Here is a 25,292-nt window from a genome sequence, read left to right as displayed (position 1 = left end):
AGCAAACAAAATTTTGCTCTTACAATGGATTTATAACAAATAACTGACTATCTAAGACTCACATTTGTCCTCCCTACAGGAGAATAGGGGCTAAAAACCCAGAACCAAATGCTGAATGCCTTAGTCACACCTTAGCAGAGTTCACTTAGGTAAAATATTAATTGACGTCAATGGGATTTTGCCTTAGTAACAACTATAAGATTTAGTGGTTCCCTTGAATTTACTAAGAATTAGCGTATTCCAGCAGAGCCACTTCACAAAAGGGATCATGAAAAAAATGACTAAAGAAGGGACCTCAGGGTCAGGAGAATCAGTGACATGAACAGGGTAGGAAGGTAAGTTTGCTGATGGTGAGAAGGTAAAGCTGTAAGCAGAAACAAGACAATGAGAACCCGATAAAGCAACAGCTGCATTTCATTGTGTCTCCTTTTACAATGTGACTACCATCTAGCACTTCTGTATTTGGTAGTGCCTTTTCTTCGGAGGATCTCAACAGGTTTCTTATGCACACATGAAGAATATCAGCACCCCTCTGAAGGTAAATATTACAGCCATTTTACAGATGAAGCACAAAGTGGTAGTAACTTTCTCATGGTCACATTGGAAGCCACTGGTAGATCACCCAAGAAGCTTGACTCCCAATTCTGGATTATAATTACTAGACCACATCCCATGCAATGTTACATTCTTAGGTTGAGAATTCAGCCAATAGGCTGCATTGGCAATATTCAGATATTAATGTAGCAGCATATTGGATATTTCAGTGGGACCACCACCATATGCATTGAGAATGATGAACTTTTACTGGCTGGAGAAGGAAATGCAGCAAGTCCACAGGGACAGAAAATTTCTAATGCATTTTGTGGCTCTCTGAGTAAGCAATTCATCATTGCCATCCTGAGTAATCAGTCATCCTTGGAAACAAGGAAATACTTCAGGTTCTGAATCAATGTCCCTTCATGGTGTTGAATGAGTAGAAAATAAATAATCATAATGAAATTGTGATGTGCTGAACAGAAAGTGTCCCAGGATTTATGATAAAATCGACTATTTGCCTGTCTTAGGGTTTTCTATAGCATCCGGGACCTTTGTATCTACTCACTTATGTGCTAAAATACACATCCTAATATTTAGAATCTTTGTAACATGTATAATCATCATAGCATGTTTTAGGAATTACACTCTGAAGATTTTCACCACAGAATATAAGTGACTAACATCAGACAAAGACTGAAATTCACAGTACCAGGAGGGCAGGCTCGCAGATTATCTGGTCTCATGTTTAACCTAAAATGTGTCACACTACAATATGCCATTTTTGCCAGGTCTCAGATATTTGGGATTCTTACGGTTCACATGTCTCTCGTTTTCTGTTTGTTGTATTTGAGCCGCTTTACTTGCAAAGGAAATAGAATGACAGCTGAATGCCATTAAAATGTCCCGCAAGAAGTTCTTTTAATCCAAAAATACTTGCTGTGTTGCAACTGATTGCACACTATAAAGGTTTGACAGAAGTAGATATTGCACCAGTGCATATATTTTAGGGTTAAAGAAAGGTAGATGTTCATTGTTTCTCCATATTCTAAATGATAACAGACTCATAATTTTATGAGCATATTTGCTGGGCAGAGTAAAAATGTTGTTGTGGAGAAAAGGCCCTTCTCTGCTGTGGTATAAATGGGATAGATGATGGGAGAGAGTGCAATAAACTTTCTATTTTCATGACTTAGGGATAATAAAGTATAACCCATTCATTGACTGTTTCCACCGTGTCCCATCTCTGTCTATTGTGCAAACATGATTGATTTTTAGAGCCCACCAAGGGAATTAGCTACACAACTCCCACTGTAATTAGCAGGAGCTGTGTAACTAAATGCCCTAGTTGGCTTTAAAATCTTGGCCCTTATACAAATCTACTACAACTTTCGACACTAATGATCCAAAATGCTTTAATAATCTGATAATGATCTGCAGTGTGTTAGATTATTACTGTAGAATACAGTAGCACTTTTTAAATAAAGAAGTATTTTGTACATTTCCCTGCAGACAAGAAACTATAAAAATCTTGGGGCCAATCCTGCAGTCCTGACTTCTGTAAAACAAACAAAAAAAACCCCAAAAAACCCATTGAAATACCCAGTGTGTCTGTCTGTCTATCTAGGTTTATATATGAATAAGGCTCCCTGAATTTATTCAGACTGGAAATCATGCTATAAATTATTCTGCTTCTCCACTCCCCACAGGTAGCTTACAAGGGATTTCATATTTTAGGGAGATAAATAATAAACATTACTCACACTCACTGTTGGTTCTGCAGACTATTTGGGTGACTTCTTTTCTCTGTTAGTCTGGTCACTTTAACTCTGCTTCCATCTCAGAAACCGGACCTCTGAGGATCCTGTGTGTGTGTGTGTGTGTGTGTATGTGTATGTCCTGCCTCCCTCTGTGCAGTCAACAGGACACTGAATTCTGTAAGAATTGAAAGTGATTTAAATACTCCTCTCAACTCTAGCCCTGAACTTCTACCTGTTGAGCCTTCTTAAAGAAATATCCTCCAAAAATGCAGGCAGGTAGGAATATCCCATGTGACCATTTGTTCAAGCCTCATTTTAGTTTTGCTGACGTGTTGTTTGTTTATTTACATTGTCGTTTACTTTTTGATTAAATGGTGCAATAGTACTATGGTGGTAGTGCAGTTATTATTGGACTACGTGATTACTCTGGGTGTGGGAGAATGCATGTTTGTGACCAGCCCTCTCTTGACACCCATGATCAGGGAAGGAATCTTGGGGCGGTTTTTGAGCCAGACTTAAAGGAAATTCCTAGGCCCACCCTCTTGCTGGCTGCTTGCTGGATAGGCTCCCAAAGTGTGGACTTAACTGGGCCACCCACACAACAATGTCCAGCCGTCTTCTTTCCCCCATAGGTTTCCACCATGCAGGCTTCTCTGGACCAGCTGCAGGAAAATGGCTTGCCTTCTTTCATCTGCCACTGGAGTTCCCAAATGGGGGCCCATGGAGCACATGCTGGTGGTCTGCAGAGAGTTGGCTGACCACATGGTGTGTGTGGTTCCTCTTCCTCATTTCAGGCTACTAAACTGGATTAAAATAATCCTAAAAACACATTAAGAACATAAGAATGGCCATAGCTGATCAGATGAATGGACCATCTAACCTGGTATCTTGTGTTCTGACAGTGGCCAATGCCTTGTGCTTCAGAGGGAATGAACAGAACACGTAATCATCAAGTGATCCATTCCTTATCACCCAAGTCCCAGCTTCTGGCAATCAGAAGCTAGGGATACTCCCAGCATGGGGTTGCATCCCTGACCATCTTGGCTAATAGCCATCTTGGCTAATAGCTATATTTCCATCCCCCTTCCATATTCAAAACCTGAGCATCTGAACTTTCCAAGATCTAACCAGTGACCTTAAACCCAGAGAGGTCACTGGGGAACATTGCTATTTACTTCTCTCCATTCTGAAAATTGGCCATTTATTACTACCCTGTGTTCTGTCTTTTAACCCTTTACTGATCCATGAAAGGATCTTCCCTCTTACCCCATGAGTGCTTACTTTTCTTAAGAGACTTTTTGGTGAGGGACCTTGTCAAAGGCTTTCTGAAAGTCCAAGTACACTATTTCAAATGGATCCCCCTTGTCCACATATTTATTGTTCCCCTCGGAGTTCTAACAGATTGGTGAGACATGATTTCCCTTTACAAAAGCCATGTTGACTCTTTCCCAGCAAATTGTGTTCATCTGTGTCTGAAAATTCTGTCCTTCACTATAGTTTCAACCAATTTGCCTGGTACAGAAATTAGGCTTACCAGTCTACAGTTGCCAGGATCCCCTTTGGAGCCTTTTTAAAAAGTACTTAAGTACTTTCCTAATGTTACAGTTGCATGTAAGCAACTGCTGAAGTTCCCAGGGGCCTGTTAATTGATTAGCCATGGGAAGGCAAGAGGATTCCTCATCATGAATGGGATAGGATGTTTCCATGGATCAGTCTCTCCATAGCGGGCCACGCTATGAAAAAGTCTGAGATTCCCTGTTCTAAAGATGAGGTCTTAAAAGGCTCAATCAAAATCCTAGGTGCAGAGAGTCCCAGAGACCTCTATGGGAGCTGGATCAGATCAACGATGCGTGCTCTTTTATGCCAATTCTAGCGAAGCAGCCAGTCCCCTCCTCCTGATGGACCTTGGTATTTGCAGTATCACACATCTGCACAATACAGGCCCATCTGGGGATAGTCCTGAAGCGATGCGTTGCTAGCTGTTCAGTCACATACATTTCCCGCTTTGCATCAAAATATCTTGCACCCTCACACCTCAGCCCTCGTGTGCTGTGTGGAAGAGCACAGAGCTGAGATCTTCATGACTCTGGTGTCCTGGTGCTGTCATTCAGCAATGAGTGGACCTGGTGACAGAGCAGCCTCAAAGAACCACAAGATGAGATGGAAATAGAGGAGAGAGAGGAAAGAAGAGAAGGGGGAAATTAACCTGTGCCAGCAGGTAATTTTTTTTCATGAATCAAGTTACTTGCAGTTTGTATGAAGTGCACTTGATGGAGCTCATACTGCTTAGTCCCATTTGGTCATTTCCAGTACGTTATTGCCCCACTGCTCGGTGCTGAGAAAATTTAGATCTAAATTTGCTCCGGATCAAGTTTTTCAACTCTTCAGAAAACAATGTCTTTCAGTCTGTTCCAAGGAGACCCGTGTAGATGGCCCTTCCAAATCAGCAAGGCTCTGCAGGGGTGCAAGGCTACCCACCCATATTGCCCTGACGGGGCCGTACCATGTAGGGAGGCACAGACTGTCCTTGCTTGCATTGTACACAGTGCTGAGCACCTTGTGAGCGCTTAACAAATGAAAAGAAATAAACAAAAACTCTCCTGCCATCTTAACTATGGAGTCGCTACTGCTCCTCCAGGAGAGGGAGGGATTAAGCAAAGATCTGTTGTTAAGTAAGGTGCTATTGGAAACCCAACCACATGGCAAACTAAAATGATAAAATATCCCTTTGTGAGGGATCAATCATTAATTTGCTCTAGGCATGGACTACTTGTTTCTTCAACCATGATTTCATTTAAGGTGAAATGTGACCCTAAACTTTCACTGTTCATTTCTAGAAAGCTATAAGCAGAAAGTTGCCCAGCTGTAGCAGAGGAATTGTCACCACACAATGGGAGTGCTGTTTAATTTTTAAACAACATCTAGGCCATCTTGTTTGGTTTCAGTCTTACCAAAATCTGGGCTCATTATTTTCTCTGTGGCCATGAACTAGACTGCAAGATTTTTACAGGCTGTGGTCTACAGTGCCACTTTAGTTTCAGTTTTGCAGGCCAAGCTTTCCTATGGTGTAAACGTTAATGTACGAGAGACATAAACAACTGGCTTCTTATTTTTATCCATAAAGCGTAAGGAAATTTCAGGTTTCCAAGGAGCTATCCACAAGAGGCACAAACTGTGGATAAACCCTCCTGCAAAGTGCCAAGCTTAAGAGCATTTGCCCATTCAGAAGACTGGACTAGGTGACCTCTCGAGGTCCCTTCCAGTCCTACGATTCTATAATTTATAGGTAGCCCAAAACAGACTCACCTTAGTAATGTAGATTATATCCATGCTGTCCTACCAATGTGTCTCAGCTATGAGCTGGAGGGCACCACGTGTAGGGAAGAATTTCTAATCTTTCAAAACATCGTAATCCGTTTGTCATGTTCTTTGTGACAGTTAAAGGCCTATCCATGTTTCCACTAAAATAACTGATTTTTAGGTGGTTTTGTCTTTTACGTAAGAATTTGCTGTGGTTGCATCTTGATGACAAGAGGGGGAGAAATTCCTTTCAATGCTATTTGAAAATTTGGGGCTCTTTAAGATAACAATATAGCTCAGCCTGGTTGTTACAGGCTTGAAGCAGGAATCACTGAATGGGATTCTCTGGCCTTTGTTATGCAGGAGGTCAGATGGGGCAGTCACTATGGTCCTTTCTGGCCCCCCAAAAAATCAATGACTATATTAATTCCCTGTGGCTGTGAAAGGATCCGGAGGTATTAACGGAGGGCAAAAGACACTGGAATACTTTGCTCCCTGGGCTCTGAGTGAAGACCTAACCAGGGATGGCAGCTGTAAATGCTGCAGACCACTTTGGTGACAGTTGGGGAGCAGATTGCTTTTGTTCTCCACTTATAATTTGTTGTCGTAGGATCTTAGCTTCAGGCATTTTTGTCCTGGCAGCAGACATTAGGGTCCACTGTTAGAGTCAAGAGTTTTGCAGGGTGTGTTAGGTCTCCCAACCCCACAGAGGAAGGGAAAGGATGAAATGTCTTTTACTGTGGATGGGGCATCCACCCACCTTCCATGCAATAGGGCTGCATCTGCAAGGAACAGTCAATCTCTTGTTAAGTGGTTCTATATGGCCTATGCAATAGCTTACACAGGATTAGCTGCTATCCAGCCCCAGGCATAGAAAGGTAAAATGTTCAGGATTTGAGTATCAAAACAGGACCAGATTAGTGACCATTCACAGCTGCCATCCCATCCCCAAGTCACTGTTGCCAGGACAGAGGTTGCCTTTAGGTTTATTCTGTTCTGTCTTCGGGCAAAAATTATTAATGTTGCAGCTACTTGGCCACAGTTTACTTGTTTACATCTGCCCTCATTAGCACCTTCCATTAGCCATGTCCAATCAATCTCTTTTTTTGAATTTCTACATGCCGCTGCCCTGTGTTGTCTTTCCTTCTTGTTGTTTGCACTGAGGAATAGAGTTTTTAAGAGCATCTGTGACTGAATAATTTGTAACTGGTACCAGTTTGGCATTTGAAGAGTGTGCATAATGAATGCGATGCACACAGCGGGGGGTATGAAAGGATTGTTGCTGGAAAACCAACCTAGAAACTGGCCTGGTAACTAAATGAGCTGGAATTACATGAGCATATTTACATGGCTTTAACTGACAAGGAAGTGTCTTTTTGCCAAGCTACAGGCTTCCAATACATTCTGGTTTCTCAGACAACAAACCTTAGCTCTTACTTCTCAGTCCCAAGTATGGTGTATAACATTAGAACCAAGGACATTATTTGGGTCTGAGCTAAAGTCAGGCTAAAATGGTTTGATAATGGGTAGCTCTGAGGCAGAGATGGATTAAAATCAGGGCCAGTTATCCAGATCCCCTGCACTTGAGCGGCTTAGATATAACGAGTCTCAGATCTGAACCGCCTCTGGTTTTGGTTTTGCAAAACAAAACCTGACAGGTGAGGATTTTCAGAAGCCAAAAGCACTCCTCGATTTTTGCCCATCTCCAAGATAAATAAACAGCGTTTCAGTCTGTCATTCATTCAGGCTTGCTACCTGTACGCATTAATTATGGCTAATGTGCCACATGGATGAGTCCATGTTCCCCTTGCAGTCCCTACATAGAGCTTTCAGTCATTAAGGTTTTGCCTGTAGTATACATATAAGAGACATTTTGCTCAATAACAGTTACATAAATACTGTGGCTGTAAAACAGACAATTTATTCTCTGTTTAGCAAACAGTTCAACTAAATGTGCAGTCTGTAGTTCTTCTGCACTTCATATAACGTGCAGTTAAATGAAATGCACCCTGTTGAGGATGGGAACAAGCTAAGAGTTCAGCTGTGCGATCTGCAATTTATAGCGATGTCTATCTTGTAAGTCAGCTACTGAGTTTGTGAACACCCGGATTTGCAAGGCAGGGAATCCTGCCCTATTTCCCTTGAGACTTCAGCAACTGGTACTTCACTGTGTGTTGTTGGCAGCTGTAATCGGGAGAACAACATTTCCCATTGGATCCCTGCAAAAACAGAGGAAAAAATATTAGCTGCTATTGTCTCCAGCTAATATTTTCAAAAAAGATTTTGGGTGCGTCTATCTATGGGTGCCCAATCTGAGATACCTTTAAAAAGCACTTGTATAAGAGCTGGGTATTATCACGATTAACGGGGCCTGATTTTTCAGAAAGTGCTAAGCACCCACCCTCTAAAAATCAGGCCCTTTTAAGTTGTTTCAAGGAGGGCACCCAAAATCAATGAGAACTTTTGAAACTCTTGGCCTCTCTTCTTACTTTTTTGGACTCTCAAACTGTAAAATGTCGTCATTGCTTTTGCAGCTGATTGCTTCCCCCACCCCCAAGCCCTAGATTTTAAGCAAATAAATTCTCTCTCTCATATATTAGAAACCTCAAACATTAGGTTGAATAAAAATCCCTTGTAAAAAATACTATATCATTCTAAAATAAGGCCCCACAAACTATTGCAATCTGTAAATTTTTGTTCAGGTTTATGTTACCATCTGCAGTATTTTCTAGATCTCCGACATTATGACTGACATTTTCCAAAGCCATTTTCAAAGGATTTGGATGGCTAATTCCTACTGAAAGTAAGAGCAATTATGTATCCAGATTCCCTAAACAGCTTTGGAAATCTCTGCATACATCAATAGATCGGCTACCTACTTCTATTGAAGTCACTGGAAGTTTTGCTATTGGCTTCGTTAGCCATGAGCAGGCCTCAATGGTTTACCTGAAGTCTATGATTGGGTTAGTCTAATGAAATTTTGCACTCTCTGGGCCAAATTCTCTGCTGGTATAAATGGTACAACTCTTTTGGTGTTTCACCCATTTACACTAGCATGGAATCAGGCCCTATATATTTTCACAAAATGTCATCAAATCCCTATAACTTTCTTTCTGTTTTGACCATTCCTCAATGGAGAAGAGTAAATTTTACTGATATCAAATGCAACAAAAGGGGGATCCCTGAAGGTTTTTCAGATGTCCCAGTTGCTTCTTACAGGAATTCCTGACCTAAGACCACGAATATTCTGAGAAAACCCCACTGTTTGTTACCTTGTTAGACAAACTTAGATTTCATCTGGGCCATCTGGCTCTTTCAGCATTCGTGAAGAATGTTCTGCGCACACGGAACAGAAGAGTTGGAATGATTGCAACATAACGAACAAAAAAGGTTTCTGTATAGCCCTGTGATAGGTTATAAGCAATCAGATATTTTTAAATGACTGCAAACAGGAAAAGAGAGAACTCGCTGGCTTTGAGTAAGCAATCCAACAATACATTTATAATCTTAACAAGCAGCCTGATCCAAAGCCTGCAAAAGTCAATGGCTTAAAGCCACATAATTGGGCAAATGAGGGAGTCTTTTTTGTTCTATTCAGGATACAAAATTACATTCCTTCACCAGCACTCTATCGGCTGTATGCAGACATCTACTGACTATTCTGTATGGGTACAAATATAGGATATTCAATTAAGGTCTAATCCGGCAAACCCTCATCATGGAACTCACATTACTCCTATTCTTCCAGGAAAATTTTACCCGTAGATATATTTCTTGTCTATAAACTGGGGTAAAAGCCCACAATTTAGTATAGAACACCGCATACACCGTGCTATAGAAAATCCTAAAATAGCTAGACAGATACTAAGGTTGGGGAAAAGAGTTCAAGTGAGTTCATTTAGCTCCCACTGAAATTAATGGGATTTGAGTGCCCATAGAGTCCTTAAAAAAAATCTCCACCTAACCAGTAAACATGGGGATAAATTAAAATATATCAATAATCAGAAGTGAGATCAGGCAAAAAGTAGACTAAATTCCAAGATACTCAAGATGGTCACAAAATTTTACGTTTTTGATATTTCAGTGAAAACTTTTGCAAGAAAAAGTTTGTTTAGGTTTTTCTTCAATTCACTTATGGAGTGGTCAACATTTGTAAAAAACCTGAAATTTCAATACAAAATTTCCTGAAAAGTTTTGTGGGTGGGTTTGTGATCTTGTGTTTATGTACGTGTGCACATGAGTGTGTGTATGTGAAAAGGTTTCTGCATTTTTTTTTTTATTTTTTTTTTTTAACCAATTCTCCCTGGCTCTCACTGACAGTGCTTTTTGCACAGACTTTCACTTTGTTTTTAACTGTCCTCTAACCAGTGAGATGATATTTGTAGCACAGAATCCAGAATATGTCTACCTTTGTCATGGCCCAGTTTAGGTTCACATCGCTTTGCTGGATCCATGTTTTCCTCCATCATTTGCTCTTCTAAATACTTTATATCACTCAAGGTTTCTGTTGCTTCAAGGTTTCTCACAGAACTTCTCTTCATTTCTAAAAAGAGATACAAAGATGCCCGTTGACTTCAACAGGCATATGTTCAGACCTATAGTTTCTTCTTGTTGTGTTCCCAGTGACTGAATAAGATATAGCTGCCAGACACTGCGTTCATTAAAGTTTGCTTTCAATTTCTAAATTCATCTCTAAGACAATATATTCTTCAGTGAGATTTAGCAGCATTTTCATGTCATGGTGAAGGACACCAACACAGAACATCTGCAGGTAAATGATTATTCTGGTAAATCTTTCTACCATTTGGAAAGGAGCTGCTGTGTGATGGGTTTGTATCAAAGAGCAAGCAGTGTGTCCCTTATCCTGCACCATTAAAGACAATGGGAGCTTTTGTCACTGACTCCTATAAGCGAAGGATCGAGCCCTTTATACTCCAAATTTTCCAAATGACAATGGAACAAAAAACCTGTTATGTTTGTTCCCTGCACGAAGAGCAGGCTTTACTTTCAGTTTGAATGATCTTTAATTTAGATTAAAAGCAAGAAAGAACAAAAGTGAAGTCTCCTGGGGCGAGTTCACTGTGTGTGTCTGCTGTGACAGGCTGCATTGAGCTCAATACAAAATGCCTGTTTCTGCAGAAGGCAGTTTTGAGAGATTTAGACGTGTTGTGCACAGAAAGCCAAGGCACATGGCTAAACACAACACACAAAACATCAGCGGGGGGTTGCTGCTCTGACTTACCCTTCTTCTTTTGAAGCTTGACTTTAATAAATATAAGAATAATAATAGCAAAAAGAAGCAGCAGCACAATGAGGGCTGGTACCACAACTGGAAGCAGTTGCAGTTCACGTGTTGATGAGCTGGAACGATAAAGCATCAGGATTACATGGGATTTAGTGACAGGGAGCGTGCACAGTAACCAGGTGCCCTAACACTGGCTGGGTTTGCATGTAGCAGAGCTGCTTGCTGCAGGCTGAAACGTGGAATAAAAGAAGTGGCAAACACTCAACCTGAATCAAAGGAGAGCAGTCCACAAGGTCAAGTGGTGAATAAGCCATTAGATCTGGAGTTTGATTCTGAGCAAGTCCTATCTGTAGCTACTTATGACTGTGCCCCACTCAGTGGAATTTACAGTGCTGGCTGAATTACCCACTTCAGAATGAAATCTAGCTGCTCCTGTTTCACAAGTTCCCAGGCTCTCCTTGTCCAGGTTCTTACACCGTTCCCATCACCATGGTATCAGAGTGCTTCTGAATACTGTCTCTGTGCAAACTCTACAGAGGTACAGTCAGACTGGAAATCTCAAGCGCTCCATATCCACCGAGTAAATTATGTTTGCCACTAAATAGAAATCTGGGACTTGAGTACATCAGAATAATACCTTGCCTACATATTGTAATGGACTCCCCTCAATCACACAGGGGGTATGGGAATGGAAAGTGTTCTTTTGGAGGAGGATGCTGCGTGTATTCAGCTGTAGGGGAAGCAGGCGCTGGGGTAAGAGGCTCCATCTGTGTTACATTTTATGGGATTTATTATACAATGTGGTCTTGCCTCAGTCCTTTTGGGTACTGCGTCTGTAACGCTGCCATATATTTTCTCCCTGGCGAATCCCCAAAGCTCCTTACAAGCGGGCAGACAAACGACAGGAGGGAAATCAGTCCACCCATCACTGAAATGTAACAGCTGCTCACAGCAACATTAGATAAACAGTTTAGGACAGGAAGTGAAGAAAAATGTTTGCACCCAGTCAAAATTAGTGGGAGGGCGTAAGGAAGCAGACACTTAGCCTGGGCACTGGGCCGAGCAACTGGAGAAAAGTGGCACGGAATCATTGCTGACCGCGGTGGCGCCGCCTCCAAAGCCAGTGCCCATCGCAGCACGGCCGCCCGCAGCACCCCCGTGGGTTATTGATGGGCGGCTGACTCAAAGGGAGGCGTGGCACCTACTGCATCATCTGCATCACTGAAGTTCCCTGTAGATTTCCTCTCCCAGTAGGAACCATAGGAACATAAGAACGGCCAGGCTGGATCTGACCTGTGGTCCATCCAATCCACTGTCCTGTCTCTGGTCCTCTGCAGATGTTTCAGAGGAAGATGCAAGAACCTTGCAGTAGGAGGACATGCGATAATCTGCCCCCCATATTAGGTTTCCTCTTAATCCATTCTAGAGATTGGCTGAGGCCCTGAGGTATGAGGTTTTATCTCCCTTTTAAAATTGGTTCGCATTAATTATATTATATTATCTGTATAAATGTCCAATCCCCTTTTTTGCATCTTGTTAACTTATTTGGCCTTAAGAACATCCTGTGGTGAGACGCGCCACAGTCTGATTACTTTTTCACACAATATGTATTTCCTTTAATCAATTTTGAATTTGCCACCTTTTAGTTTCATTGAAGGTCCCCTGGTTCTTGTGTTCTGAGACAGGGAGAATAGAAGCTCCCCATCTCCCTCCTCTGACCATTTGTTATTTTACAGACTTTTATCATATCCCTTATTAGTCCTTTATTTTCCAGTCCAGCCTTGCTTAGATCTGATGGGATAAGAGCACAAGGTGGAATTGCTGCAGGATCAAATATTTTTCTATTTTCTGCATATAAAGTATTTTAAATGAAGTGAATCCAAAGAATCTGAATAGACTTGGTGTAAGTTGACATTATTAATGGTGATTGGGGCAAGAACACTTTCATTAACTTACCTGTCATAGACTGCATTGCTCAAGGTTACAAATCTGCCTTCAGGGGTTGTTTTTTCCAATATTCCCTCCGTGACACTGCTCACGGGATATGTCTGATTTATGACATTTACATGACTGGGGATCCTGTGGAGAGCAGATGTAGACAAAAGTATTTTAAATGAAGTGAATCCAAAGAATCTGAATAGACTTGGTGTAAGTTGACATTATCAATGGTGATTGGGGTAAGAAACACTTTCATTCACTTACCTCTCATAGACTGCATTGCTCAAGGTTACAAATCTGTCTTCAGGGGTTGTTTTTTCCAATATTCCCTCCGTGACACTGCTCACGGGATATGTCTGATTTATGACATTTACATGACTGGGGATCCTGTGGAGAGCAGATGTGGACAAAAGTATTTTAAATGAAGTGAATCCAAAGAATCTGAATAGACTTGGTGTAAGTTGACATTATCAATGGTGATTGGGGTAAGAAACACTTTCATTCACTTACCTCTCATAGACTGCATTGCTCAAGGTTACAAATCTGTCTTCAGGGGTTGTTTTTTCCAATATTCCCTCCGTGACACTGCTCACGGGATATGTCTGATTTATGACATTTACATGACTGGGGATGCTGTGGAGAGCAGATGTGGACAAAAGTATTTTAAATGAAGTCAATCCAAAGAATCTGAATAGACTTGCAAAAAGCTTTCGTGGGCTACAGCCCACTTCATCGGGTGAAGTGCATCTGATGAAGTGGGCTGTAGCCCACGAAAGCTTATGCTCAAATAAATTGGTTAGTCTCTAAGGTGCCACAAGTACTCCTGTTCTTTTTGCGGATACAGACTAACACGGCTGCTACTCTGAAACCTGATACTTGGTGTAAGTTGGTATAACTTGGTATAAGTTGACATTGTCAATGGTGACTGGGGTAAGAAACACGTTCAGTAACTTACCTGTCATAGACTGCATTGCTAAAGGTTACAAATCTCTCTTCAGGGGTGGTTTTTTCCAGTATTCCCTCCGTGACTCTGCTCATGGGATATGTCTGATTTATGACATTTACATGACTGGGGATGCTGTGGAGAGCAGACGTTGCTGATATTGGGCTCACAGATGCAGATGGTACTGGCGCTAGTGAAGAGAATGATTGTAACAAAGAAAATGAATAATTTCAGGGCTTGAATATTTACCCTTTGCACGTCTGACAATTTTTACCTGTGAAATGCACAGCGCAGCCTTCTTAGTAACTTTCTCCTCCCCCCACCTTTCATTTCACCTTGCAATCTGTGTCATGGACAAACAGGCAGCACAAAAGGGACCACGTCTCTTTCGCTGTGGCCGTTGGCCATACAGAATATTACATATAAGTATTTATGAAATTCATGATCAGTTTTGGCAAGTCAGACACTTTTGCTAAAGGTCACTATTTCTACCTTGTAAACCCTGGAGACTGCATAAAGACACCATCTGTTACGGAGAAATGTAAAATGGATACAGCATCTCTATTCCTGAAGTAGTGACCTCAGTTATTGGTTGTTTTGGTTGTTTTTTTTTTTTTTAACTGTAGGGTCCAATATCCAAATGCTGGGAAACATCTGTATCTTTTTCTATATTGAAGGTCTAAAGACTAAAAAGTATTTTTCTGACACAACTTGTGTTATTTGTGCCTTAAATTGGGGGTGTGGAGGTGAAAAAAACTAACTCATTGACCCAATAGGGGAATTATTAAAAAACGGATGTTGAGAAATAAGTTTGTCAGGTGACGTTCAAGGCAAGAGCTGTGTCTGTCTCTGTCTGACTGGCACTTAGCACACTGGAACCCTCATCCTGACTGGGCACTACAATAATATAAGAAGTAAATAATAACAACAATAATTCACATGATTTCTCATTAGGGAGAGCTTTTCAAAGGCATAAAATATAGATAAATATCCAACTTCCATTGAAAGCCAGTGAGAATTGGGCACCAAACTCCAATCTGTGCATTTGAAAATCTCCCCCTTAGTCTTGACTTTACCAAACATCTCCATTTCGGTCCATTAATTGTTTATCATTAGGCTGCTATTCTTTGATCAGCAACAGGATAAGAATTCAGCAGAGCAAAGCTTATTAATCAGTGGGATGACTTTTCTTATCACCTGTGACTGGGAGGGACACATGGGCTATGAGTGACCGGAATAAAAGAGAGCGAAAGAAAGAGGTATTAATCCCAATGGGCAAAGCCCCTCAAACCACATACCCTTTTGAACGTGTAACTTCATGGAGGATGTTTGCTCTGTGTCTCCATCTTTCGCCCCACACCAGTACCATCCTGCATCCTTTTCTTCCAGATGGCTCATCACTACGGTGAAAGTCCCATTTTCCTGATTATCACTGACGATCCGAATTCTTCCTTCAAATGCATCCTGTACAAATCCACTGGTATCTGCCACAAGGGAGCACCCAGCTTCCTTCCAGCGGCACCAGTATTTCATTTCATAATTCTGTTGCGGATCGTAGTGGCACTTGGCAGACACGAAGCCTCCTTCAGGTCCAATCAAGAGCCTGGGTTCCCTGGGAGCGGTTGACTCTACAGGTTGCGAATATACTGAGTTAGCCTTACAGACTCGTTAACTGGTACCGCTCTGAATTCCCAGCAAACACAGGTTGGTTTTTGGGACCATGAATGCAAATACAGCACTGTTAGCAAATCTCTATCTACAGCACCTTCTGAAAATTAATTGGTCTTTCTTTCTTTCTAGACTTACCTTCAGTCACTTGTAGATCTATGGTTTTTGCATTTTCAGAGTCATCAACCATGGCCGTCCCACACTTATACAGTCCAGAGTCCTCTTTTTTTAGTCTGTTTATCAAGATTTTGAAAGAACCAGAGCTTTCTTCAGGGGTAATAGAGATCCTTCCCTCGTAATTCCTGGCCACATAACCATCAGAGTCCGCTATGACAGAACAGCCAGTTTTCCCCAGTTTGCACCAGAATTTCTTTCTTCCGCCTTTGACGTTTTCAGGTTGGCATTGTATTGACACTGACCCTCTGAGCTCCCCAAGCACAAGCTCTCGTGATTTAGGTACATTGGGACCTGTTTGAAGAGAACATACCAAAACATCTTAATGCAACTCCTATTTCACGTGGAACAATTTCCCTTTTTCTTCATTTTAAATTTCTTAACAGCTGTTTCAGTAAAATCTGAGTGCTTTGTAGAAAAAAAAGAAAAGTTCTACTCCTACAGGTAAATAACAGGCTCTTAGCAAGGGGATGGGGAGGTATGAATAAGAAGTCAAAGTTGGTGCAACAACCACTGTCTTAGGTTGAAATGCTCATGAGTCAACACTTAGGACAGTGGTTCCAAACGACTCTGTAAATGTGGCACCAGAATATTTCAAGTCTGGTGTTGCCGACTCAGAAGAGAGATTTGGGTCTGTACCTTTTGCAATCAGCCTGTTGTGAAGATCCCCGGCTACTGTACCTTCCAAAACTGTTAGATTCATGCTGACGAATAAGGCTTTGTTGTTGCTGCCGATGCCACATCTGTAAGCCCCAGCGTCATTCAGCTGCAGCTGTGTCATTTGTACGGTGAACGTGCCGTTCGTAGGGAAGTCGGTGATGGAGGCTCTGTCTTTGTAGTCTTTAGAGATGAAATAGCTGGTAGAAATGATGGTGTTGCAAACTCTTCTGGCTCCTGACATTTTACACCAATATTTTCTGTCATGTCTGTTGGCTTTAGTGGGTGGATAGAAGCATTCGACAGTGACGGATCCTCCAACCTCACCTGTCAAAAGCCTTGGTCCATATAAGGCACTTGAAACTGTTTTTTTTTTTTAAAAAGAAAAATGTAGAACATGCATTAGCCAACTAGAGGGCCAGAGCCTCAGCTGGTGTAAGACAGCACAAAAGTCAGTGGAGTCTTACTGATTTTCACCAGCTGAAGATCTGGCCCAAGAAAGTGTAATAGTTATTCTGGATAATGTATGTTACTGTAGATCAGGTACAGGTCTCTCAAATCTCCCGTTTGTTATCCTATGCTTTAGAGGATAAAAGATTGGATAAAACCCCTTGTTTGCATTGTGTATCAGCACATAGCAAAAAACTCTTGAGCTCCAACTCAAATATTGCACAGTCTCTAGCCAGGTAAAACTCCTATTAATGCCAACAGGAATTTTGCCTGAGTTAAAAGCCGAGTGATGCATGCAGTATTTTGGCCATACAGATTGTGGGCTGTATTTAGTGACAAGCAAATCCCAAAATAATCAAACATAGTTAGTACGTACACGGCCTGGTGTCCCGCTGCCTTGCAGCCTGTGCTGTCGTTGACATCTGTATAAAATGCTTCCAAATCTGAATATCCATTCGTGGCAGTAGTAACATTTTACACCTACTTTGCAAATGTATCTTTCCATTGGCTTTTGGGCTTTTGATCAGGCCTCAAATGGAGATACAGGGCTTGCTCTTCCGTTTCCCCATACCTTGTGTAATCATTTACACCGGTGTAACGTGGGTGCGAAACACTCTCCTTCTGATCTGAAAGCTTTTCATACCTCTCTGCACTCACTTTGCACTGATATTAATGGCTGCACAAGGTGCAGGGCAGTGGAGAATCAGGCATTTAATCCTGAGAGCACTTTACAATTAACTAATTTTCACAACACCCCTGTTAGAGGGACAAAGTGGGTGAGGTAATATCTTTTATTGGACCAACCTCTTCTCCAGAGCTCTGTGTAGCTCAAAAGCTTGTGTCTCTCATCAACAGAAGTTGGGTCAATAAAATGTATTTGTGACGATGTGAAGCAGCAGGGAGGGGGGAGTGTTGACCTGGGAATGTGCGCTGGGGACGGGAGACCTGAGAGCCTGTCACCTGAGCCAGGAGGGGGAGGGGGAGGTAACACCTCTGCCCAGGAATGTGGACGGAGGCTGGAGCAGGGAACCTGCTGGGTGGGTTTAGTTTTCAGTTTGGGGCTGGGAGGAGGAACACAGGGAACCCCAGGGCTGGGGTCTAAGCTCCCTGCTCCCCCAGAAGGACTTCACTGAGGGGTCCTGGGTGTACCCACAAGCTCTGTTTTGGACTGTGTTCCTGTTGTCCAATAAACCTTCTGTTTTACTGGCTGGCTGAGAGTCTCAGTGAATCCCAGGAAGAGGGGTGCAGGGCCTGGACTCCCCCACACTCCGTGACAGTATTATCTCACCCACCTTATCTTTCTAATATCCTGGGACTGACATAGCTACAACAACACTGCGTACAACACCCCTGTTGGACAGGTAGGTGTGTCTTTTATCCATTGTGCAATGCGGACACATCACTCCAGCTGCCCTGCGTAAGGAGGCGTGTTCCCTCATTTTAAAGCCAGATTTACCTTTGTCCCCTACAAGGGTGGCATTCTCTCACTTTTATTATGGTGATTCGCATCAGAAATGTAGCTCCCAGCTACTCACCTTGTAGCAAAGTTAATAAAACAATGAAGACAGCCATGTTTAATCTCCAAAAAATGTTCACAAGGCAGACATCTGAATTTGACTCTGGATGTTGAACTCAAGATGCCCTTTCAGATTCAGGTGGAAATCTGAAGTACTGACTTTTTCCTTTTACCTGTCATCAGCCGTAAGAAAAAAAGAGAAAAGTGATACTGGGGTTTTCCAGGGACCATCTGGAAGTGCGGCACCCAAACTGCATTGAAATTTCAACAGGAGCCAGACATCTAACTCTCAGACAATGCTTTGAAAATCCGAGCCAGTGTGAAATTTCACAGACCCAATGGGGGACATTTGTTGAGGATAACAATGCTTTTGCACTTGCAGGCAAGGATCTCAGAGCCTTTTGCACAGAGAAGCAACTTGCCCAAAGTCACACAGTGAGTCAGTTTCAGAGCTGGGACTAGAACCCAAGTGTCCTGCCTACCAGTCTCTGAGGCTCCATGGGTCTGCTAGTTCCTGGACAGCTGTGTGTCCACACTGCCACCTGCAGTGAAATAGGCAAAAGCGGCCGACAAGCCCTGCAGTTTCAAGCACCACCAGACATCCCACCTATGGCAGTCATGACTGGTGGAGCCTACCGTGTTCTCTGATTGGCCCAGGCACGCTATTTTAGGGTTAGGGAAAACACCTGGAGTCTGTCTGTGTAGCTAGCAGGCTCCCTGGCTTGCAGCTGCAACAGACCTTACTGAATGCTCCTGATCCCTTGCCTTGCTCCTGGTTCCTGATACCTAGCCTCAGTCCCTGGTCCCTTGCTCTGCACCTGACCCCCCACACTCTCTCTGTTCCACTAACCCAGCTTCGGCAGGCTCACATGGCTCCGACCCAGCTCATCGACCTCAACTCGGACCTGATCTAATGGCATGAAATTGATATGTATTGCTGCATCTGGCCTTGACCCTCTAGACCAGTGGTTCTCAAACTAGGGCCGCCGCTTGTTCAGGGAAAGCCCCTGGCGGGCCAGGCCCGTTTGTTTACCTGCCGCGTCTGCAGGTTCGGCCGATCGCGTCTCCCACTGGCTGCGGTTCTCCACTCCAGGCCGATGGGAGCTGTGGGAAGCGGCGCGGGCCGAGGGATGTGCTGGGCACCCAGGGGCTTTCCCTGAACAAGCGGCGCCCCTAGTTTGGGAACCACTGCTCTAGACTGAATTTGGACCCCATTCTCAAGTCCTCTCCAACCCAGGCCCTGGCCTGTGCCCCGTAGCTGGGATCCTGACAGAGTCTAGTGCTGTAATCACTAGATCAGATTCTAAGTCTCCTTGCATGCTCAGTTCAGAAAATAAACAACTTTTATTATTTGTACAGTGATGTACGTAGACAGTATGCGAACTACACCAACCAGGAACTAAACCCATGGTGGAGGATTTACAAAGTGAGGGTAAGAGCTGGTACTGCCTTTCACAGTACAACACACACTGAACAAATGCAGCATAGCAGTATAGAATCAGGGAGTTTTCAGTATTGTTCTGAAGGTGAGAGATGGGGCCTGGTGAATATTGAACAATAATAATACCTATCTCTTATATAATGCTTTTCATCCAGAGAGTGACAAAGGAGGTGCGTATCATTATCCCCATTTTCCAGATGGGGATACTGAGGCCTAAGGGGGCATCACCCAGCAGATCAGTGGTAGAGCCAGGGCTAGCAGTAGCACCCAGATCTCATGAGTCTCAGTCCAGTGGTGTAACCACTAGACCACCTTGGGATGGGAGGCTGTTTTAGGACAGGAAGAGAGCACAGCGAAAGGCAAACAGGTTGAACTTGTATGATCCTGGCATGAGTGATGATCAGTTTCTCAGGGAAGCACAAATCTGCCTAAATAAGGGCTCTAACTGGGCTTTCTGAGTCCGCAAGCAGCCAAAGCTGTAGAGAAGAAATTAAAGATTTTTATCAGCTCAGCAAACTCCAGCAAAACAGCAGGTGGTGCATCGGGATTCCCCAAAAGTTCCCTACCAATAGGAGATTGTCTTTCATTTATGATCTGCAAAAAATAACTCTCTTCCTCCCCTTCACTTCTTGTTGGAACTTTTTGGACAGCTTTGCTGCCAATTTTCGCTCTGAATCCAGACACTGTTCACGAGTCCAACTCCCCACTTTGGGGCAGACCGTGTCTGGAGTTACTTCCCCACTCGAGTTAAAAATTCACTGGTTGGTGTTTCGTTCTCAACAGGCTTTGTTACAATTCTTGGCTCAGGAGTTGCTCAATCAGTGCGGTTAAAAACACCGCTTCCTACAGGCGCACAATGAAGGTGAACATTTGTAGTTGTGAGGTTAGTTGGGTCACCTCAAAGCATTTCTGGAGGCAAGAAAAGGGAAACGAAAAGGTTCATAAATCCATGGTTGAAACCAACCATGGGTTTGGGCAACTGCAAAACTGTTTAGCCACTTCTGTAAAGCAGTTGTCATGAAACGTTCTAAAGGCTCGTGGATCTTCCTATTGTTCGTGGCAGGTATTTGCTTGTGTTCTAGGCAGGTCTCTTTGAAACATCAACCGAATATCAGTGCCATAAAGGAACTCCACCACATGTTCCAGTACAGGACTGGAACACAGTAGTGAAGTGGTTAAGTATTATCGTGTGCCTTTACAAAGGGGGAGACTGAGGCACAGAGAAGTAAAGTGACTTGCCTCGAGCCTGTTGCAGAATGGAGAATAGAACCCAGGAATTCTGACTCCCAAGTCTATGCTCTAACCATTAGACTTTGCTGCCTCTTTGCCCATGGAATTTCCTGCAACAACCAAGTTAGGGAGGGTACAAGTTGTTTGAATGCAGGCAGATTAAAAATATTTATCAGTTAGCTTCACTTAGCTAAATGCAGGTAGAATACAACAGCAAAATTAACCTCTTCCTTTTCTGAGATGCTTAGGCAGGTTCAAAAAGAGAGCACAACGGGTGGTGGCGATGATGAAGGGGTATTACACATAAAGAAGTGACACAGCCAAAACTCTGGGTCTGAACACCACTGAACTTTGAAAACCCAGATGAGATTTTTGTGACTTGTTCTCTTCTCTTATGAAGGTGTCGGCTCAGTCCTGCCCTCTGCTGGGCTAGGGCCCAATCCAACTCCCTCCCTTTAATGGCAACAAGACGTGGAAAGGGACATACTACAGGGAGTCTGACCCCACACAAAAGCAGCGGAACAGGGTCCTTGGTCAAAAGGAGAATGCAAGGGGCTGGGCCAGCCTGATGCACTAGTTACCAGGTTCTATGCCACATGGTCTACAGGGTTGGACGCATGTCCCCACCAAGCCAAACAGCTCCTATACTGCCGTCAGCAATACGTGCCTGCTCAGTATGCATGTCGCTCCTGCTCAGTCATGTGAACTTAGCTCTTGCTACACTGTAATAAATCAATGAACCTTGGGCAATGGGGCTAGGGAAATGTGTTCTCTTTTCAGGCCATACGCTGAATTGGTTGTGAGTAGGAGTAGGAATCATCCTCGCTTAACCCCTTGTTCGCAGTTCATGGGACACCAAATATGCTTTATTGCATTTCATATCTCTCTCTATTTCTCCCCAGGGCCAATGCTGCCTTCAGTACAAAGGTAAATAGCCCCACGGAGCTTTCAATAGACGAGGCAAAATCCACCTCATTTTCATCCAAACAAAATTACGAGGCTGCCAGAAAGGCTATCTGAGCTGCCGTGTTATTCAACAACCTCAAAGTCCAACTTCGTAGTAGCCCAGGAGGGATCGGGGGAAGAGTGCACGGATTTTTATAGCAATGAATGTGACTGGGTGAGGTTCTTTGGCCTGCGTTATGCAGGAAGTCAAAGCAGTTGATGATAATGGTGCCTTCTGACATTGAAATCTATGATACCATCCAGCATCCAAAGGCTGTTTCGTGAGTAAGCCAGAGCCATCTATAAAACACCGTGGGCCAAATTGTGGTCCAGCTGGTGTCAACTCACATTGACTTCAACAGGAGCGGGCATTAGCCTCTGGTCCCTAATGCTGAACATTGCAAAGCCGGTCTGGCAGCATCGCCGCAGGAGTAACTTGGTCGTTAGCACAAAGTGTATTGCAAGCAGAGATAGAACAAGGACACCCAATTCATATCCAGATTTCAAAGGCACCCAAAGTTCAGCAGGTTCAGATGCAAAGTTCTGATTTGGGCCCAACTGCAACTGAAGGTCTGTTGAGATTTGCTGCAAAATCTCATGAGAGTAGCCACTGGCATTTTGTTCATGTGGATGAAGCTCTCACATACCGGCATCGTCTGTTTATTAAAGTTCTGATATGGTGCCTATTGCCACAGCAGGTGGGCACCTCACAACTGGCTTATAAATAAACACGTTTAAACTAGTATGGCTCAGCAAAATGGGTGACTAAGAAAACATCATCATCATCAGAAACCCTTGCTACAGGAATAGCCAGCTAATTAATTAAAAGTATGAATTTTATCCCATGCCATGATGATCACCAATCTTGGGGTCCAGAAAGGGTGAGGGTCTTTTACCACAAGAGGAAGAAAAGGGATGAGTTTACAGGTAGAGAGAGACACCCTACTTATTCTTCCTGACAAAATGGGTATCATGTTACCATCTAAAATAAGCCATTTCTTCTTTTTATTGCACAGCACCAGTGACATTTAGTAATTCTATATGATGCTTTGCACAGGAACTTACAGTATCAGGTTAATTTTTAGCAAAATGGAGCAAAATGCATTAAAAATCACTACAGTGCCATTACTGGAGTTTACAATGATCTGTCTATTTATATCTCTCTATATATTGTACACATCACTGCAGTATCATCATTAGTTTCATATCCATTTCATATTGTATAACTACAGTTAGTTAGTGATGGCTGGTAAGACCCAAATGTGTGAAAATGACATGTGGAGTGCCAATTTACAGTGCATTGAATACAATGGACAGCACCTACCATTCTACCCAAAGGAAACACTCTTCTGCACAGATTGGCAGTAGATTAACACTTTGCTCCAAGAGCAAAATGATTTTACCTACCTTAAGTTACAGTGAATCTTTACTGTAGACTTTCTCCTATGCCACATTCCAAACTGGATTTAGACGCCTGAGGGCTCTCCCACCTAGCAGCTGGGTTAGTTAGTGTTCAGATCTTGATGTTTATTCCAATTTTGTATAAATGTCCAAAACTTACATATTAAGCTTTTCTTCTTCTCACATCCAGGCCCCTGGAATAGTTTCCTTTCCAGGCTGCTGTCACAGATTTGCCACCAAGAAGAAGGTATCAGACATGATCGAAGAACTTTACAGGAATGCGAGAAGTGCCATCAGCTCACTGAATATGGAACCCCAAACTTCTCCTTATGTATTCGACTCCTTTGTTCACAAGTGTTAATGAGGTAATAAATTAAAAAAAAAAAAAGAGAGAAGTTATGATCAGAAATGGCGAGGATAAAGGAGAGGAATCCCCCTGCTTTCTGGGGAACTAGCAAACTTTTTAATACAAAGCACCCTATTTTTCTCCAGAGCACAGAGTTGAAGTAAGTCCAATATCCTTTTAGATCTGATGATATGTTACCAATCAAGATTCTAATGTGAATTCATTCATTAAGTTCTTTTAATGGAACATTTCAGCATCTTTTCCCTGCCACCCCCCAAAAAAATCTGCAGTTCAAATGAAAGAGACATACTAACTTCCTAAAGTGCACCATGCTCCTAAAGTGCACCATTATTATTATTATTATTATTATTATTATTATTATTGGGGTAGCACTTAGGAGCCCTAGTCATGGACCAGGATCCCATTGTGCTAGGTGCTGTACAAACGCAGCACAAAAAGATGGTCCCTGCCCCCAAAGAGCTCACAATCTAAGTAGAGTGACTGCTACATTGAGAGCACAGCATGAATATTGCCTCTTGATATCACAGATGCTGCATAACAAACACAAGTACCTGGAAACAATCCCTTTTACTGAGCAATTTGAGTCTATTTTAAAACATGTCTAGCATCCTTTTCTTCCAGATGACTCATCATGAACAGAACAGGGAATCATCAAATGATCCGTCCCCTGTCACTCATTCCCAGCTTCTGGCAAACAGAGGCTAGGAACACCATCCCTGCGCATCCTGGTTAACAGCCATTGATGGACCTTTGAGAAATACATTAAAGACTATGAAGTGCTTTGAGAGCTACTGATGAAAAGCACAATAGAAGAGATAGGTGATGTTTTTTTATTATTGGATGAAATTAAGCAAAGTAAAATTCAGTCAATATGTCACCAAAATTTTTCTAGCAGTGAGATCTGTTAGACTGTAGAATAGTCTCCCAAAGCAAGCCCCAGTCTTTGAGTAATTTAAAATAAAATAATTGATAAAATGCCGTATGGCACAATCCTGCAATGTCAGAGGTATGAAAAGGATGATGTAGCAGGTCTTTTCCATCTCTACTTTCTGTGAGTTTAGTCAGCATTCCAAGGGCATCCCCAGGGAGAACGTAACCCACCTCCAGCAATGTATTTGTTCAGATTTAAATAATAATTTTAAAAGACCTCTATCCAAGGGTCTAGGTGCCCTATCACATCATTAATAATAAAATAAAATCCTAGCAGCATTAAAATAACCATTTAACTCAGCCAGCCAGACACCAAAGAAACCCCTAGGAGTGTTTGGCGATGGACAGAGACTGACGGCGAATCGTATGAGACAATCAGTGTTCTTCAATCACTTCTATCACGATCTCAACAACATGAGACAATTGCCTGCAGCCATCCCATGGCAGGTGGGGAAGACTCGTGCATTCCAGGCTAGTCAGTTACAGACATGCTAATGAAATAAAATCATATTGGAGCACTGCAAAGCAGCCCAACTGAACCAATTGCCAGAAGACAGTGTTAAGAAATAAAAGAAGCAAAGAGCATAATCCCAAAGTGCCATGGACTTCATTTGAGAAGATCTTTTGCCTGGCTCAGTAACTGAGTTTGAATTATTCATGTGATTTTTATCACGGTGCATTTTATATGTTGCTTGTTTGATGGCTTTAATGTTGTTTTGTGAGATGGGTTCACATTGTAAAAAGGTGCCATGCAGAGAAAATGTATTTTGTTATTTTTAATTAAAAAACTAAA

At 42.6% G+C, this 25,292-nt stretch overlaps 1 protein-coding gene across 1 annotated transcript in view; it reads right to left on the bottom strand.

The window, feature by feature from the left end:
• The window catches only part of PIGR (polymeric immunoglobulin receptor), a 47,706-nt gene extending 23,634 nt beyond the window's left edge, over window positions 1-24,072 (bottom strand). Inside the window, exons 1-12 of the mRNA XM_043533802.1 lie at window positions 23,209-24,072; window positions 18,205-18,358; window positions 16,202-16,582; window positions 15,527-15,856; window positions 15,019-15,348; window positions 13,733-13,910; window positions 13,288-13,410; window positions 13,042-13,164; window positions 12,796-12,918; window positions 10,837-10,955; window positions 9,949-10,137; window positions 2,304-2,340 (exon numbers count right to left, since the gene is read on the bottom strand). Of these exons, the coding sequence (XP_043389737.1) occupies window positions 2,304-2,340; window positions 9,949-10,137; window positions 10,837-10,955; window positions 12,796-12,918; window positions 13,042-13,164; window positions 13,288-13,410; window positions 13,733-13,910; window positions 15,019-15,348; window positions 15,527-15,856; window positions 16,202-16,582; window positions 18,205-18,241 (1,970 nt within the window). The 5' untranslated portion in view covers window positions 18,242-18,358; window positions 23,209-24,072. The remainder of the gene's footprint in view (window positions 1-2,303; window positions 2,341-9,948; window positions 10,138-10,836; window positions 10,956-12,795; window positions 12,919-13,041; window positions 13,165-13,287; window positions 13,411-13,732; window positions 13,911-15,018; window positions 15,349-15,526; window positions 15,857-16,201; window positions 16,583-18,204; window positions 18,359-23,208) is intronic.
• Window positions 24,073-25,292: the final 1,220 nt, after the last annotated feature.

The sequence above is a fragment of the Chelonia mydas genome, chromosome 21 (assembly GCF_015237465.2).
Source record: "Chelonia mydas isolate rCheMyd1 chromosome 21, rCheMyd1.pri.v2, whole genome shotgun sequence".
In the NCBI taxonomy this organism is placed as follows: Eukaryota; Metazoa; Chordata; order Testudines; family Cheloniidae; genus Chelonia; species Chelonia mydas.
This window is presented reverse-complemented; position numbering and strand designations above follow the sequence as displayed.